The 17,948-nt window shown below is 31.8% G+C and overlaps 1 protein-coding gene across 2 annotated transcripts; it reads left to right on the top strand.

The window, feature by feature from the left end:
• Nucleotides 1–1,145: 1,145 nt before the first annotated feature.
• On the top strand, nt 1,146–17,674 carry LOC128179302 (phospholipid scramblase 1-like). Of its 2 annotated transcripts, XM_052846697.1 has the most exons (8): nt 1,146–1,791; nt 2,303–2,374; nt 4,068–4,272; nt 4,661–4,772; nt 5,572–5,677; nt 5,971–6,029; nt 8,383–8,452; nt 8,581–8,637. In XM_052846697.1, the coding sequence occupies exons 1-7, from the start codon at nt 1,503–1,505 to the stop codon at nt 8,407–8,409; spliced, it is 870 nt and encodes a 289-aa protein (XP_052702657.1). In that variant the 5' UTR covers nt 1,146–1,502; the 3' UTR covers nt 8,410–8,452; nt 8,581–8,637. The 2 variants fall into 2 exon arrangements, with proteins under 2 accessions (XP_052702657.1, XP_052702658.1); XM_052846698.1 differs by lacking the exons at nt 8,383–8,452; nt 8,581–8,637 and adding an exon at nt 17,597–17,674.
• The last annotated feature ends 274 nt before the right edge of the window (nt 17,675–17,948 follow it).

Here is a 17,948-nt window from a genome sequence, read left to right as displayed (position 1 = left end):
ATTATAACCAATTAATTAAAAATGTAATTCTGGAAATTTTGTTGTTGTCTATTCATGGGGCTGTATATTCACTACATCCTTTTACAAAAACCGTGAGCATAGTAAAAGAAGAGACAGCTTCTGTTTATATGTAAATGAAGAATTAAAATTATGGCAATGGTGGTGATGTTTTATTTTGTGTGCTTTTATTTTTCATGTGTAAATTTATTTACACATATACATTATTCTTATCTTGCACAATTCAATAATTTTTTTTTACAGATGTATACTACAAAGTACCTTAGTGTAAAATATTTTTTCTCACAATTCAAAATTTATAAGTTGACATATCAGGACTTTTGTATTTTTACCGAACCATTAAGCATGACCCATGCATAAGAATAATCAAATAAATCAATACGATTTAATTATTGGATTGGTAATTCAATTTTTTAAAACAAAATTGATAAACTTTGCATATTATTATCTGGAAGGCACGTTTCATGCCAGGTCTTTATACATTTTTAGTTTGTTCCAGAAAAAATCCATTCTGTTGAATAAACAAAGAAATGCCCATTATAGATCTGATTTGGAATGTCTCATATATATGATCTAAAATGCTTCATTTCAAATCAGGGCATGAATGTGTGGTTAATGAATACTGTAATTCGATGAGTAGTTAGATATTGTGGTTTATCTATGTAATAAATATCAACGCCCTTATATGTGTTTCATCTTATAATGATATAAGCGAGAACAAATTTGGACTAATTTGAAGCTAAATAGTCATTTCTCCTGTGTCGATTAAATTTTGATCCTTAGTTTTAGTAAATGAAGATTTGTGCCCTCACCCATATGAAAATTGTGTATCCCTTGTGGAAATAACACACAGTTTAACAGCCATATCATATCAGCTGACAAATTAGATCTATGGTATGATCTAAACACGTTATAAACATTGCTCCCTTGTGTTGTTTGATTGGATATTTACAGTAGTAAGTAACCTACTCCAATGGACGAACTACTTCTATAATGCAATTCTTGGTTGTTATAATACATTTATTCTATTTCTCAATATTCTGACATAAGAATATATTTCATAGAAACATTTTATCAATATCTAATATCAGATTTTAGCTATACATGTACATAAATATAGTCACAGTGTCTAACGATTAGGGACATTGTATTCTGTGGCCGTTCATGTTACAATGCATCTGTAGTTCTAAACATAGCACATAAACAGACAAATCGTTTTTATGGAGTTTTCACAAATCCTAGCATTTTATGGTGTGAAAACCGTTCCGTTCCAAAACTCGCCAAAGCTTAAAGGACATTCAAATAATCTTCTCTTTTCATTGCCCACTGTTCAATTCAGCTAGATACATTCTTTGAAGTAAACTTCGCTCGCACCTTGGATATGTCACAAATCTTTCTGAAATACACTGTACATATACCAAAACTCCTAAAAGGCAGAACATTTCCCTTTTCATATCTGTTTGTGTAAAATTCGGAGAGACAACATGGAGCCAGAATTATCCCGACTGTCAACAGTCATCCAACATGAAAAACAAAGGATGTCGCAAGGTGCCCGCCAGTCGGTCATTCTACAGCAGCCCCTGGGTTTAGGCTCTTCCCTCGTGGGGTCGTCCTCCACCGACGCCCTGACCGACATGCAGAAGAGGAGACAGTCCGTCCGCTCCCTGAGAAGGAAGTCCATTAACCCACGACTAGACCCACCCCCCGGGCTGGAGGGACTGACCGGCAAAGGATTCGTTTATGTCCGACAGCAGATGGAGACTGATTTAAGAGGTGGGTCCCTTACTTTATGATGCAAAATACATATATCAATGTATTTTTAAAAGTTGTCTTAAAGTTATCTAAATGCTACTATTGTTAAGTGAAACAAAATCAGTTTTCGTGGATTCATTTTTTATGAATATAAAATTAAAAGTATATTATTTCAACGAGATCAGATGAAATGGATACCGATTAGTGAGTGTTTTCTGTCTTCTTGTCGTGCTTGATAACTCAAATAAAGACGATAGGGGGAAAATGAGGAAGATCAGGATTATATGTAATTACCAATGAGTTTTTGGCTCTCGTTGTCCAAATTAAAGTGGTTCTCGTCCAAATTAAATGTTATGACATTGATTTACTAATTTATCCATCTATTGATATCATCAATTGTGTTGGCATACAATAACAAAAGCAGAATATACATGTTAATTAATGTTAACCCAAATAAATGTATACTATGTAGTATTTAGACTATTCAAATAAGTAAATGTATTGTGCACCGAGATAATGTTTCTTACTCTAGGAGGATGCGGGTCAGCAAATACGTACAAGATCTGGAACGAGAAAGAGGAGGAATTGTTCTATGTTCTAGAGGGTAAGATATGTCATATATTCCTCTTTAAAAATATTATCATGTATTGCATACATGTGAATCGGTAATATTTTCAAAGCAAATTTCGACATGATTAAAGAAGATCACCATATTAAATAGAAAATGCACAAAAATCAGAAAAAAGATTTCAAAATATAAATTGGATGTTAACATGTGCAAAACATACTAGGGTTTGTATATATATGATTACCGTATAGCAGGTTTAATTTAAAAATGCACAGAAAATCAGAAAATGATTTCAAAATATGCATTGGATGTTAACCTGTACAATACATATTAGTGTTTGTATATGTAATGACTAGTATATGGTGAACATCATATCAGGATCCATCATAAAAAAATCTGAATTCTCTACATTTAATAAATAAAAAGAATACGAGAACTATAAAGCGAGTAATGATAATATTGCTTTTAATGATTTTTTGGTTGAATTAGAGTGATCTGCCCTTTCACGAAAAATTAAAGAATACAGTATGAAACACTTTGTAGTACATTCCGGGGAATATTAATCTTAATATAATAATCTTTTGACAATTCTTAAAAAGAAATATATATACAAAAAATAAAAACATTTTTATTATGTTGATAATTATTATTTGATTACTTTAGTGAAAAATAATTTATTATTATATATTTATTATAAATGATTAAACAAGCAGTTAGATTTTTAATTGCCGAAAGGTTGTTTCTGTCGACGAATTTCTATAATTATTCTTATATAGCATTACATATGTTTAGAGAGATACAAGAGCTTGCATGTTAAAGAATTTAAAATAATAAGAAAATATTTTAATATAGAGATCTGGAAACCACGTTGTACAGACTTTTCCATTGCAAAAGCACATTTGTATCATGAGACTTTTTTTTCTTTTTTAACATGTATCGATATTCAAACAAATTTCTCTTGAAAATATTTAAAATTAAAAAAGGGAAATTCAAAATGAACCCACTTTTTTCATATGCATATGGGATTTTGATTTTGATATCTTATTATAACAAGGAAAACGGACCTCAAACCTTCGAGTTTGTTTTTCAGATAAATAAATGTAAGCATCATTAGATACTTTTTATCATAATCAAAAGTTCGACAGAAAAAACCCAAACATACACATTTTCCTCTAAGACTTTTTAGCATATTGCAAATTTCAACTTTTCGTTTAGAAAATCCCTCAATATAACTGGTTTACTTCAAGGTTCTCCATCAATGTAGCTCTGAACCGATATGTTAATATTTTGCGCCAAAAAAGCATCCTACTACAGTACGATAAATCAGACGCAATCTAAGACTTTGAAACAGGAATAAGTTTATTTTTAGAAGTTCAAGGCTACAGCTGAAGGTCAATCATGGTTTCCCCTTAACTTTCTATGATCACATTGTTCGATGTGTTGAACCATGCTAGCTAGAGTACGTGCATATAAAAGTCATGTATCAAAACTGCATGCATGATGAAGGCTTAGATCCGTTCTCAGGTTCACTGCCATTTTGACCTTCACACAAATGAAGGTCAAGGTTAAAAAGATAAGTGGTCGATGTAATTTTTCAAGGTTTTTAACTTTGTGGTGTTTGGGAAGCCATTACTATTCTCAATTGCAAGTGATTGTTTAGGCTGGGTTTAATAAGGTTCAAAGAGTCATCTGCAAAGACAAATAACTTCTGATCATTTGTTCTCCGTAGATACCAGTTGTATTTGTCGATGGTTCTGTGGTCCACACCGCCAGTTTCAGCTGGAATTCTTCACACCCCAGGACGACCTCGTTTTCACTCTGTTCCGGAAGTCCTGCCGCTGTGATTGGTGTTGCTGCCTGGATTGTGTTTTGTGTAACCACAAAGTTTACGTTGTTGACTGTCTTAACCGGACTCTGGGGTCTATTAAACAGAAGTAAAAATACATACGTATACCGTACAAAAAGCAGAATTAATTTCTGATAACGAAGTTGTAACCACGACTTTACAATTTATACATGTAACTTCCTTTCAACGTCAGGGGTCTTGAGTCCACTCGTGCCTCACGGCCTCGAGTGGACTCAGGACTCCTGTTATTGAAAAAATGGATTTATAATTGATATTACAGTGTATTTGTACCATCTGACTTATTATTTTGATGTTACCACTTGTTCAACAATAAAATATGAATTATGTTAAATATTTGGGTGTTTTTTCATAATTGCAACTATGATCAGTTGTACTAGAGAACCTGGCCTGGCCCTTGCATTGTGACAATCTCACAAACACTGACAAATATAGCATATAAACTTTATTTTATACAGATTTGGAGTATGTCAAGGAAATTTTGAAGTTTTGGACAACGATGGTGAAATCGTGGCCAAGATCTTTGGACCATGCTGTATCTTCAGATGCTGCACAGAGATAACCTTCGAGGTTTGTACGATTTAAGTATTACATATACATGTATTACTAGTATGTTATACATGTAGTAGTATATTATCATGATTATATCATGTCTTGTTTAATATACTATTGAGTAATATATTTCAGCAACGAAGGATGTAGAATCTCTTAAAATTATCTAAGCTTTGACAGTACTTTGAATTATTAAGCAAAGTTTAAGAGCGTTAAGAAAATAAAAGATGAATGCATTTCTTTACGGCTCATTCTTGCTATGAAGGAATAGCGATCAGCTATAGTTGACAAAAATTACAAATTCCGCTAGTGCAGGCTACCAGTACGTAACTTTTCTTCAATGCCAACTACCTTCATACTTGTATAAACTACCAAAGGAAAATATCGAGAACGTTTCTGTGAATTTTCCTTTAGGGTTTTCTTCGTTCTTTTGAAAGGTTAAACCATTGCATTTATGCGTACCCAGATTTGCTTTTAGATAAGGAATAAGGAATCATTCTTTGAGTATTATGAGGTGATAATTTTGGTCGGGGCGTGATCAAATCCAATAAAGCCCGAAGGGCTTTATGATAGATTTGATCATGCCCCGACCGAAATTATCACCTCATAATATTCAAAGAATGATTCTTTATTACTTATATTTATATAATTTTTAGCCATCGTACGATTAGATATTCAAATATAAATAAGCAAACCCCGCTGGCGCCTCAATTTGGCGTCATATGTATTATGGGTTATATAGTACAAAATCGATACGTAGTGTTATCACAGGCAAAGACACTGGAAAATGTAAATATATTAATTTCTTTGCGTTTAGATCTGGGACAAAATTGGGGAGGAAAAACTGGGCTCCGTCAACAAGAAATGGGAAGGTGAACAGGACACCGGAATCAATGTGGACCACGAGTACTTCGATATCAACTGTAAGTGTTTCTTTTGTACTTCATTTGGCCTCTTCAGAGTCCTACATGCATAGTGTGACATCACTTGATGAAGGACTTTCTTCAAACCACAAGATCAATCAGTCACTAAAAAGCCAAATATAAAAAAAAATTTACCTTCTCTATACATAATTATTTATCGTAAAATTTTTACGATATTTGGCTTATTAGCGCCTAATTGATAAAAATTCAGGTGCCTGTGGTCAAAACATTGCAATTTTATTTGTTTAAATTGTCCAAAAACATATGTAACCGTATTCAATTGTATTGTCAAGTTCCAGAAAAAATGGATCCCATTGAGAAAATGCTGATAATTGGCGGTGCTTTCCTTATAGTGAGTAAATCTATTATTTTTTTTTCAACCAACGAAGCATTTTTGTGATTTGCCTTTATACTTTATACCTTACGTATACAATGTAACTTTGAATAGATTATCATGATGTTGATTTTAATTTTAATATTGGTCTACTATAGTGACATATGTACCGTTTTCCAAAGGTTATACTTAAACCCATTTTGAATTATAGTTTCTGGTAAATCGTGTTGAAGTTTGACTCATCCTCCAAGAAGAATTAAAACAACACCCGCTAAAATTTATTGAAACCAACATTAAAATTGTTTAAAAAAGAAATAAGATAATTTTCAATAACCCCCCCCCTTCAAAATTCTAACCAGGGACACAAAAATCGATCAATTTAAAGTGACATGGTCACAATTTTGGTCAAAAATTCATTTTTCTGTTTTCAATTATTGCAATGCTTCAGTAAAGCATTTCTAATTATCAACCAAAATTTAAGGGTCAGTCGTCGAGTTATAAGCAAGATACAGGGCTCACAAATATTTGTTTGGTAAATAATGCTTGTGCCTTTTTTGTTTACGTTGTTTAATATAACTGTAACAGTACTTTTTACAGTCGATTTTTCTATCTCCTAATGTGTTTTCAACATGAAAATAAACTTTCTATAGCGTTTGTCACATTCATTTAAGTCTAACGTAAAAATGTTATAGTTTCTTTTCTTCTTTCAAAATGTAAACAAAACATGACCTGAGCTTTATTTAGATAAAAAATTGTGAGCTCTGTATCTCGCTCATTGTGCAATGTGTATTAGATAATTATCTTTTTCTGACGTCAGTCCGTGGAGTCCGTGTAAGTCCGTGGAGTCAGTGCAGCAACAGGTTTCGATCGATGACGAAATAATCCACGCATAGTAATAGTATAAGATAAGACACCATGGAATCTTTTGTAAAAAAGATCAAAACTTTTTCTGCTTTGACACCACGGACTTGCACGGACTGACATCAGACGGAAGAATAAGATTGTCTTCCATAATTCGGGTACGATGGTAGCGAGCATTACAAATGTTATCCGTCCTGTAGAGAATTAAATGCGACCCTGATTGTGTTTTTCTGCAATGTTTACTATACCCTTATATATATGTACATGTATTAAGGAATCATTTTTCAAATCAAATACGGTCGGGGTGATCAATTGAATCCAACAAGGCCCGAAGGGCTTTATGGTAGATTTGATCACCCCGACTGTATTTGAGCATGTCCTGATATTCCAAAAATAATTCTTTAATACTTGTATTTTTATTAAATAAAATTTACATTTTTCAGTGTCTTTGCCTTTGATAACACCACGTTTTGATTTTATGCTATACAGTCGGAGTCCAGTAAATTCAAATGACCTGGCGAAAGTGGGGTTTGTCTATCTATATTCAAATGTTTTATCGTAGTATTGCTAAAAACTATATAAAAATAAGTAATAAGGATTCATTTTAAAAATATTATGAGGTAATAACTTTGGTTGGGGCGTGTTCAAATCTATCATAAAGCCCATCGAGTTTTATTGGATTTGATGACGCCCCAACCAAAATTATCACCTCTAATACTCAAAAAATTATTCCTTATTCCTTTATAGGGACTTGGCCATGATTGAGTTTAAAAAAATTATTTATGTATATATTTTATGTATAACATGGTTTACTGGTGCATTTTAAATGATTGACCAAAATATTGAATGTTAAAGTCAAGTTTCAAGCGAGATACAGAGGTAAAAATTGGTTGTTATGTAAACAAAGCTCGAGTCTTATAGTTGTTTACAAAAAATGTAATGTAGAGAATTACTTTTTGTTAGACAAAATGACACGGAAAACAATTTAAACTATAATTCAATATCTTCATAAATACTCTTATCAACAAAAGAAAGATTTTGATTGAAACTTTCACCAATACTATACATATGTAAAAAATGACAACATTCGATCTTTGTTTACAAAACAAAGAATAATGAACTCCGTATCTTGCTTATAAATTGATATTTGACATGGCATTATAAACTTCTATTTTTATCATTAATAACATTGAAAATGGAAAAATAAAAATTAAAAATTTTAAGTCAAATCGTGTCTAAGTCCCTTTAAGCTGAATAATTTATGAAATTTTTATGACTATACATTAATTAAAAACGATTCGTGATTTGATTTGATTAGAACATATTTAATTATGCAAATATATATTTACATAAATGGATTAAGCAGCAGACAATGCCTATGGAACCCATCTCCATAAAATGATTTGTAGTATCACCACAGACAAAGACACTTGAAAATGTAAATACTGAGTATATCCGCATGGAATTCCAAAGAAAGCATTTAATTGTTTTCCATGTTCTCTACTTTCAGGATTACATGTACTTTGAAATGTCATGAACGGATTCCTCTTTGGATTTCTATATTCTAGTGATATTTCGTGTTTAATGAGAGAGAGAGAGAGATTTCGTGCTGCATGTTTAGTGTTAATGTGAGAGAGAGAGAGAGAGAGAGAGAGATAAGAGAGAGAGATATAAGAGAGAGAGAGATGAGAGAGAGAGAGATTTCGTGCTGCATGTTTAGTGTTTAATGTGAGAGAGAGAGAGAGAGAGAGAGAGAGAGAGATTTACATAAGTTAAACAAAAACAGCTGCTATAGACAATTGAGCAAGTGTACATATAAGTCTGTGGAAACTCAATAAAGAAAGGGAAAAACAATTCTTTGTTTCTTTTATCTAAAATAAACACGAAATGAACACGTGTAGATGGCATATATCAATGAAAATTTTATTACGATAATTTAAAGTTTACAAAAGTAAATAAAAAAATAAATATAAAACCACTTATTATGCAAGCACGCTTGTTCACTGAGGTATTGAAAAAAATATTAAACAAAAAAGAAACTCGTTTTAAAGCCAGACTAAAAACAGTGCTCTTTTTACAACTTAAATACCATTAAAATTACCTTTTAATCTGATTTTAGAAATGCTAGAAACGTGAAAAAACTATGTACACTGTAATAGATAGGCAAATTACAACAAAAATAAATGTCCTTTATCGGTACATTTGACAATCTGTGTTTTTGTTCCTACATCACTTAAGATGGCTTGGTGGTATTGGCCATTTTTAGACTGTAATGATCTTCTTCAGAAGAAGAGCTTTGTATAAAGACATAGGAAAATACCAAATTTTAAACATAAAATACAGGAATTTTTTCTTTACTAAATACAGTTTATAGCTTAACAAATAATATCTTAAAAGGTAAATGATGGTTAATTTGTCAACCATCAAGCGTCCCTATGACACTGAGGGCAGGTTATTAAATTAATCGTTGCACCAACTACATGCATGCTAGTTATGTAAATGACACCTTAATATGAAAATCCATGTTTCTTCTGCTATCAAGGGCATTTGTAATACTCACCCCCTACACCAATATACTATACTCAGTATACTTTTTAGCCAATTTTATCAAAAACTCTTCGTTGATGGTCTTAAAGATTTTTAATAATATATTTGGCAATTTAACTTATTTAATTTTTGTAAGCACTGCATTAGGTCAGCGTTAATATATTCACAACTGTTTTTGAAAATGCAAAAGTATTTTTATTACTCTATTCGTTCCGTAGGGATTAAAGAGAAGCATGTTTAACTTGTAGCAAAACAATCCAGTACACATATACACAAACGCACCAGAGATTACCGTTATTATGCGGGCGACTGAAACACACCTCACAGCCTACTCAATATTCAGGGTCATGAACCCTGGGGAGCATTCATTATTGTCCCCAAGAGAGACAACTCTTGAAAACGTGCATTGACTATAGTCCGTTTCTTAATCTTTTTAAAATAAATAAATTGAGAAAAGTTTTCAAAGTATTTTAATTATATATAATACATATAACAATGAGTAAAACGCATGAAAAATGCATGAAAGAAGTACATTATCAAATATAGTAGGCTGGTACATGTACCTGGTGAATATTAAATGTATATTGCTTGTAGGTACATGTATAAATCTACACAACTACATTCAATTAATACACTCTATTATGTAAATTGAAAAAAAATACACAGGTTGTAAGAGATCTTTTTAAGTCAATTTTCTTACAATGAAAAATAAATTAATGAAATTGCAAATATCATTTTCAAATAATCATAATTATAATACTAATAGACATGAAGTTCAACATAAATAAAGTGATACATTAGATGGATAGGATATACTGTACAGTAATTTTAGATTTAGATGTAATTTTTCATATGAAAGATAATTAATGGTATGGAGTTTTAATTTCATTAAGGTTGCAGAAGGCCTATTTGTTTCTAGTTGAATATAATGAAAATAAATTAATGACCCTGTATACATCATTCTAAGAAAACAAAGTAATAAACATGATGTTTAAGAAACTAAAATGATATATTACAGGGATCAATAGGATATACTGTACAGCAATTTTAGATATATTGGATTTGTTTCCAAACATTTAAATAAAGGGAAAAAACTTTTATTTCTTATTTAGATTAAATAATATTCTTAAAAGATATTAATGTTTATATTTGATGGCTAAAACTGAAAATTTCTCTGTCAATTTCTTCTGTTCATGAACAAGACCTATACATTTATCAGATACTTTTATATATATATAAACAAGTGAAAAGCTGTCAATGTGACAGCAAACCGGGTTTTCTTTTATGTGAACTTTATCCATAATCCATGTCAACCCATATCCAGTGAAATGGTGTACCCCTATATGCAATATTTTGCCAAAAAGTGACTAAGTTCAAAAGCTGGTATTTTTTTCATAAATTATCGGAAATCAAAATCCTAGCAATATGCACACCTCTGATATATGTACAATTGATCTGCAAAACAATTACTTCTTATCTTGAAAACTTTCGGAGGAGTTATCCGTACAATGAGGGTACCCTATATGCAATATTTTGCCAAAAGTGACTAAGTTCAAATGCTAGTATTTTTTTCATAAATTATCGGAAATCAAAATCCTAGCAATATGCACACCTCTGATATATGTATAATTGATCTGCAAAAAAACAACATCCTATCTTGAAAACTTTCGGAGGAGTTATCCGTACAATGAGGGTACCCTATATGCAATATTTTGCCAAAAAATGACTAAGTTCAAAAGCTGGTAATTTTTTCATAAATTATCAGAAATCAAAATCCTAGCAATATGCACACCTCTGATATATGTACAATTGATCTGCAAAACAACAACATCCTATCTTGAAAACTGTAGGAGGAGTTATCCGTACAATGAGGGTACCCTATATGCAATATTTTGCCAAAAAATAACTAAGTTCAAAAGCTGGTAATTTTTTCATAAATTATCAGAAATCAAAATCCTAGCAATATGCACACCTCTGATATATGTACAATTCATCTGCAAAACAACAACATCCTATCTTGAAAACTTTCGGAGGAGTTATCCGTACAATGAGGGTACCCTATATGCAATATTTTGCCAAAAAATAACTAAGTTCAAAAGCTGGTAATTTTTTCATAAATTATCAGAAATCAAAATCCTAGCAATATGCACACCTCTGATATATGTACAATTGATCTGCAAAACAACAACATCCTATCTTGAAAACTGTAGGAGGAGTTATCCGTACAATGAGGGTACCCTATATGCAATATTTTGCCAAAAAGTGACTAAGTTCAAAAGCTGGTATTTTTTTCATAAATTATCGGAAATCAAAATCCTAGCAATATGCACACCTCTGATATATGTACAATTCATCTGCAAAACAACAACATCCTATCTTGAAAACTTTAGGAGGAGTTATCCGTACAATGAGGGTACACTATATGCAATATTTTGCCAAAAAGTGACTAAGTTCAAAAGCTGGTATTTTTTTCATAAATTATCGGAAATCAAAATCCTAGCAATATGCACACCTCTGATATATGTACAATTGATCTGCAAAACAACAACATCCTATCTTGAAAACTTTAGGAGGAGTTATCCGTACAATGAGGGTACCCTATATGCAATATTTTGCCAAAAGTGACTAAGTTCAAATGCTAGTATTTTTTTCATAAATTATCGGAAATCAAAATCCTAGCAATATGCACACCTCTGATATATGTACAATTTATCTGCAAAACAACAACATCCTATCTTGAAAACTTTCGGAGGAGTTATCCGTACAATGAGGGTACCCTATATGCAATATTTTGCCAAAAAGTGACTAAGTTCAAAAGCTGGTAATTTTTTCATATATTATCAGAAATCAAAATCCTAGCAATATGCACACCTCTGATATATGTACAATCGATCTGCAAAACAACAACATCCTATCTTGAAAACTTTAGGAGGAGTTATCCGTACAATGAGGGTACCCTATATGCAATATTTTGCCAAAAGTGACTAAGTTCAAATGCTAGTATTTTTTTCATAAATTATCGGAAATCAAAATCCTAGCAATATGCACACCTCTGATATATGTACAATTTATCTGCAAAACAACAACATCCTATCTTGAAAACATTCGGAGGAGTTATCCGTACAATGAGGGTACCCTATATGCAATATTTTGCCAAAAAGTGACTAAGTTCAAAAGCTGGTAATTTTTTCATATATTATCAGAAATCAAAATCCTAGCAATATGCACACCTCTGATATATGTACAATTGATCTGCAAAACAACAACATCCTATCTTGAAAACTTTCGGAGGAGTTATCCGTACAATGAGGGTACCCTATATGCAATATTTTGCCAAAAAATGACTAAGTTCAAAAGCTGGTAATTTTTTCATAAATTATCAGAAATCAAAATCCTAGCAATATGCACACCTCTGATATATGTACAATTGATCTGCAAAACAACAACATCCTATCTTGAAAACTGTAAGTTATCCGTACAATGAGGGTACCCTTTTGGCAGCCGCCCGCCCGCCCGCCCGCCCGCCCGCCATTTTCACCATTTTAATAACCGGATTTATCCTTCGGAAAACCCGGTTAAAAAATGAACTTTATTTATTTTACAACGATTGATAAACAAGTTCTACAACTTATATTAATATCTCTCGTTGGCACGGATGGGGGTCATTGGTGTAGGAAGAAGCCAGAGTACCCGGAGAGAACCCACGTGTCCAAGCGGGCGACCGCCATACCCTATCACATACAACCACTGTCGATCACAGTGATCAAACTCGGGTCGCAGCGGTGAGAAGCGAGTGCATTGACCACTACGCTACTTGGACACCTTTTATATATATTATGTCCATTTTCCATTATAACTAAGTATTTTTGTTCTGTTTACAAAAGAGTATATTAGAAAACTTGTATAAAATAGCAAGGCTAAATTTCAATTAAAGATAGCTGTTTCCAAAAATGTTACATGTTTATGAATATGTTATATAAAAACATATGTTAGATGGATGGGTAGGAAAAATACAAAATAAGTGCACTCGATAAAAAGTTTGCTGGTATTCATTATGTGAACACTTATTGTTGAAACAATTCATCCAGTAACATTTAAAGTTATGTAACATAAATAAGAATGTTTTGAATGATGTGTATAGAACAAATTCTTCTGTGGTTGGCTCCATAAATCTTGAAAAGATGGTGTGGGTTGGTAAAGAGGCAGAATAAGGTTCCATCCTATTCCTCATGCATTCCGTTCAAGAACTATTCATTAATGTCATGGTCTGGAAACTAAAATAGAATTAACATAAAGTGTTAAGAGAAATACATGTAATTTTTGCAAACATTGTGCACTCATCAAATACTTATATATAATTCAATGCAGTTATTTCAAGACTGTGCTATAAAGTGATACTAAAAATGTAATCTTTTCTAATATTGTAAATACATGTATTACATCATTTCGCCACTAATTTTTAACCCAGCTTACAGTTTCTTTTTGTTATATATAGAACGTCAAAATATAGTTGCATCATGTACATGTACTTTCAGTAATTTTAAAAGCCATAAAAAACAATTCAGTACTACAAAACACTTTAAATTTGTCAAATGATTTTACAAATGAAATATGTACTAATATACTAGTAAGTCACAAGTGATATATACTTTTTAAAGCAGTACAATGTATCACTTATACGAACGACAAAATCAGGAAACCTGGCTCAATCAATTCTGCACGCATATGATAAATGTTATGAATCAAATAGTTTAAATAGAATCACTAGAAACCATCTGCCCCTGTTACCAACTGGTGTAACTTCAAAGATATTTAGATTTCCAGTGGACAGAAAGATATTAAATATATTGAACAAAGATCAAAGTCATAAACACTTATGAAACATATGAATGTCTGTATGAGTTGCAACTACAAATGTATCAACATTCTATGTACACCAAAATAAGATTGCGTCAATAACAAAAACTAAACTGAATAACTAACCAGCATGAGAAATTCGTTGTATTTCTGCAAATCCCATTTTCTCAGAGAGTGTTAAAGACATTTTGTTAAGTTTATAATATTTTCAAACACCTAGTATTCCTTTCAGAGGTTCCCACCACTTCAAATACAGATAATCATGCAGAGTTGCAACAAGATACCCATACAAATCTTTCCCTTTTACGCAAGACATTGTACATGTAGCTATTAAGATGACCTTGCTTGGCTTTCAATCAGCTTAAACCAAATACTAATATATCTACATGTGGAGGACAAGTTGTAAGTTTATTACATGAGAAAGAAGTACCTTCCGGGCTTCAGCAGACTTGACTGGGTCATTAGCAATATCAAATTGACAATATTTTCTATATTCCTAATCTTCAGATCATCTGGAGGCCGCAGGTAAACCTGTAGATTAGAAGAAAAAAGATAAACTAGCTATCATTACAAAGCTAAATGCTGTCATTATCAAAACAAAAGGGTGTATCCCAGATTACACTTTTTAATGGGCACATGAAGTATCTGAGACATGGCTCAAAACATTACCATGATAACAGCTGTAACAACTCATTAAGTGGAAAATGACATATAACTATAAAATTTGTAATGGCTTTTCATACTCCCTCTCTTTCTCTCTCTCTCTCTGCACTACAAACATAATCAAATCTACTTTCAAAGTCGTATAATGTTATATGCAGACCCTTGATTCATAAACACTCTCATCGTTACATGATTGACACAAACTCAATATTCTAGGAAAAACATACAATATTTTTTAAACGTATGCTAGGTACCAATATGTGTAAAAATAAACTATAATACACCTGCATTTTGGTAACACATGCAGTGAAATTATTGCATTGCAGGTTTTTAAAATGGTATTTATCTAGTTTAACATTGTAAGTGAGCATGTTCTTACCGATTCATGGCTACCCCCTAGCACGTTTCAGACTTTTGACAAAATCGAAAACTGCTGTTCAGACGGTTTCTATGGTTGCATATCTCTGCCCCTTGTGTGCAAGTTATTTTTCTATCAAATATGTCGACATGCAATATAAATATGTTGACATGCAAGATAATTATGTCGACATGCAACATAGCTATGTTGACATGCAAGAAAATTGCAATCAGATGAGAATTATACAAAATCTCAAAAAATCTCAAATATCGCCCACCTGTGAATCCAAGTTGCTAGGTGCCACCTTTTTATGTCGACATGCAACTTATTTATGTCGACATGCAACTTATTTATGTCGACATGCAACTTAGTTATGTTAACATGCAAGTTACTTATGTTGACATGCGAGATAAATATGTTGACATGCAACTTAGTTATGTTTACATGCAAGATAAATAACTTATAAGTTATATGTCAACATAACTTAGTTGCATGTCGACATAAATATGTTGCATGTCAACATATTTATCTTGCATGTTAACATAACTAACTTGCATGTTGACATAAATAAGTTGCATGTCGACATAAATAAGTTGCATGCTAACATAAAGAAGTTGCATGTTAACATAAATAAGTTGCATTTTGATATCAATAGGTAGCGTATCTAGCATCTTGGATGTCACATGTTGGCGATATTTGAGATAATTATTTATATTTTTTATAACTCTTATTTGATTGCAGTTTTCTTGCATGTCAACATAGTTATGTTGCATGTTGACATAACTATCTTGCATGTCAACATATTTATCTTGCATGTCGACATAATTAGTCGAAAAATAACTTGCACACAAGTGGCAGAGATATGCCACCATAGGTTTCATGCTCATGATGCTGAACAATATTCAACGAGATAAGGCTAATCACCCAAAACTTCGAACTGACATTAATAAACAATTGTTCTGCAACTTTGAATGATTTAAAAAGCTTGCCGATAGAATAAACATAAACTTTTACTTACTTTTTCGATCTAATCTCCTCTCTCGATTTGCAAGAGTCTTGAACTGGTCTCGTTAAAATCCCGTCAATGACGTATTTTATAGGAGTTCTCGGGGTTTTTTAGCTTTTCGTAAATATAAAAATCAGAAATGCTCCGATTATGCTAATAAGGTTGTGATGTGTGTCTTTATTACGTGTATTTTTATTAAATAATACTAGACTTTGACTTTAATTACATTGAATATCAAATGTCGGGCATTTACGAAATAGATACATCAAATTTGCACACCATGTTGATATTCAGAACTCTCGAATTTTTCATTATAACGCACTGAGAGTTGCCTCCCGTATTTTCTTTCATAAACAGAATATATGGCAAATTTTTAATGAAAATTTACTCGTATTTGTATCATCGTTTTTTAGTTTATCCATACAAGTGTAATACTGTGGAAACAAACTAAAGAGCATTTAGCGTGAATGTAATGCGCATGCGCCAGATTGTAAAATCCGAAAAATTCAGACGATTTCAGGATTTTTAAAAGGAATTTTCGTTGATTATTAATTAGCGAAGCCTGGTTGAGAAAAAATAAAAACAAATTGGTAATCTCCAAGTATCAATAATGTTAAAAACATATCAAACAAAAGACAGTACTCTTCCGATTTCTCGGTATTAAAGCCCAAAATATTCGAGTCTATTATTTTAATATAGTAGACTAAAGTATAGATTTACATTATTCAGTGTCTTTGACTGTGATAACACAACGTTTTGATTTTATGCTATACAGTCCAATAAATTCAAATGACCTGGTGCAAGTGGGGTTTGTCTATTTATATTTAAATATTTTATCGTATAATTGCTAAAAAATTATATAAAATTAAGTAATAAGAAATCATTTTAAAAATATTATAAGGTGATAAGTTCGGTCGGGGGCGTGATCAAATCAATCATAAAGCCCTTCGGGTTTTATTGGATTTGATCACGCCCCAACCAAAATTATCACCTCATAATACTCAAAAAATGATTCCTTATATCTGCATTAAGTTAAATGATTTATGAAATGTTTATGACTATGCATTAATTAAAAAACGATTTCTGATTTGATTTGATTTGAACATATTTAATTATGCAAATATATATTTACATAAATAGATTAAGCAGCAGACAATGCCTATGTAACCCATCTCCATAAAATGATTTGTAGTATAACCACAGACAAAGACACTTGAAAATGTAAATACTGAGTATATCCGCATGGAATTCCAAAGAAAGCATTTAATTGTTTTTCATGTTCTCTACTTTCAGGATTACATGTACTTTGAAATGTCATGAACGGGTTCCTCTTTGGATTTCTATATTCTAGTGATATTTCGTGTTTCGTGTTTCGTGTGAGAGAGAGAGAGAGAGAGAGAGAGAGAGAGAGAGAGAGAGAGAGAGAGAGAGAGAGTTACAAACACAGCTGCTATAGACAATTGAGCAAGTGTACATATAAGTCTGTGGAAACTCAATAAAGAAAGGGAAAAACAATTCTTTGATTCTTTTATCTAAAATAAACACGAAATGAACACATGTATATGGCATAATATCAATGAAAATTTTATTACGATAATTTAAAGTTTACGAAAGTAAATAAAAAAATAAATATAAAACCACTTAA

Source organism: Crassostrea angulata, chromosome 4 (assembly GCF_025612915.1).
Source record: "Crassostrea angulata isolate pt1a10 chromosome 4, ASM2561291v2, whole genome shotgun sequence".
Classification (NCBI taxonomy): Eukaryota; Metazoa; Mollusca; class Bivalvia; order Ostreida; family Ostreidae; genus Magallana; species Magallana angulata.
This window is presented reverse-complemented; position numbering and strand designations above follow the sequence as displayed.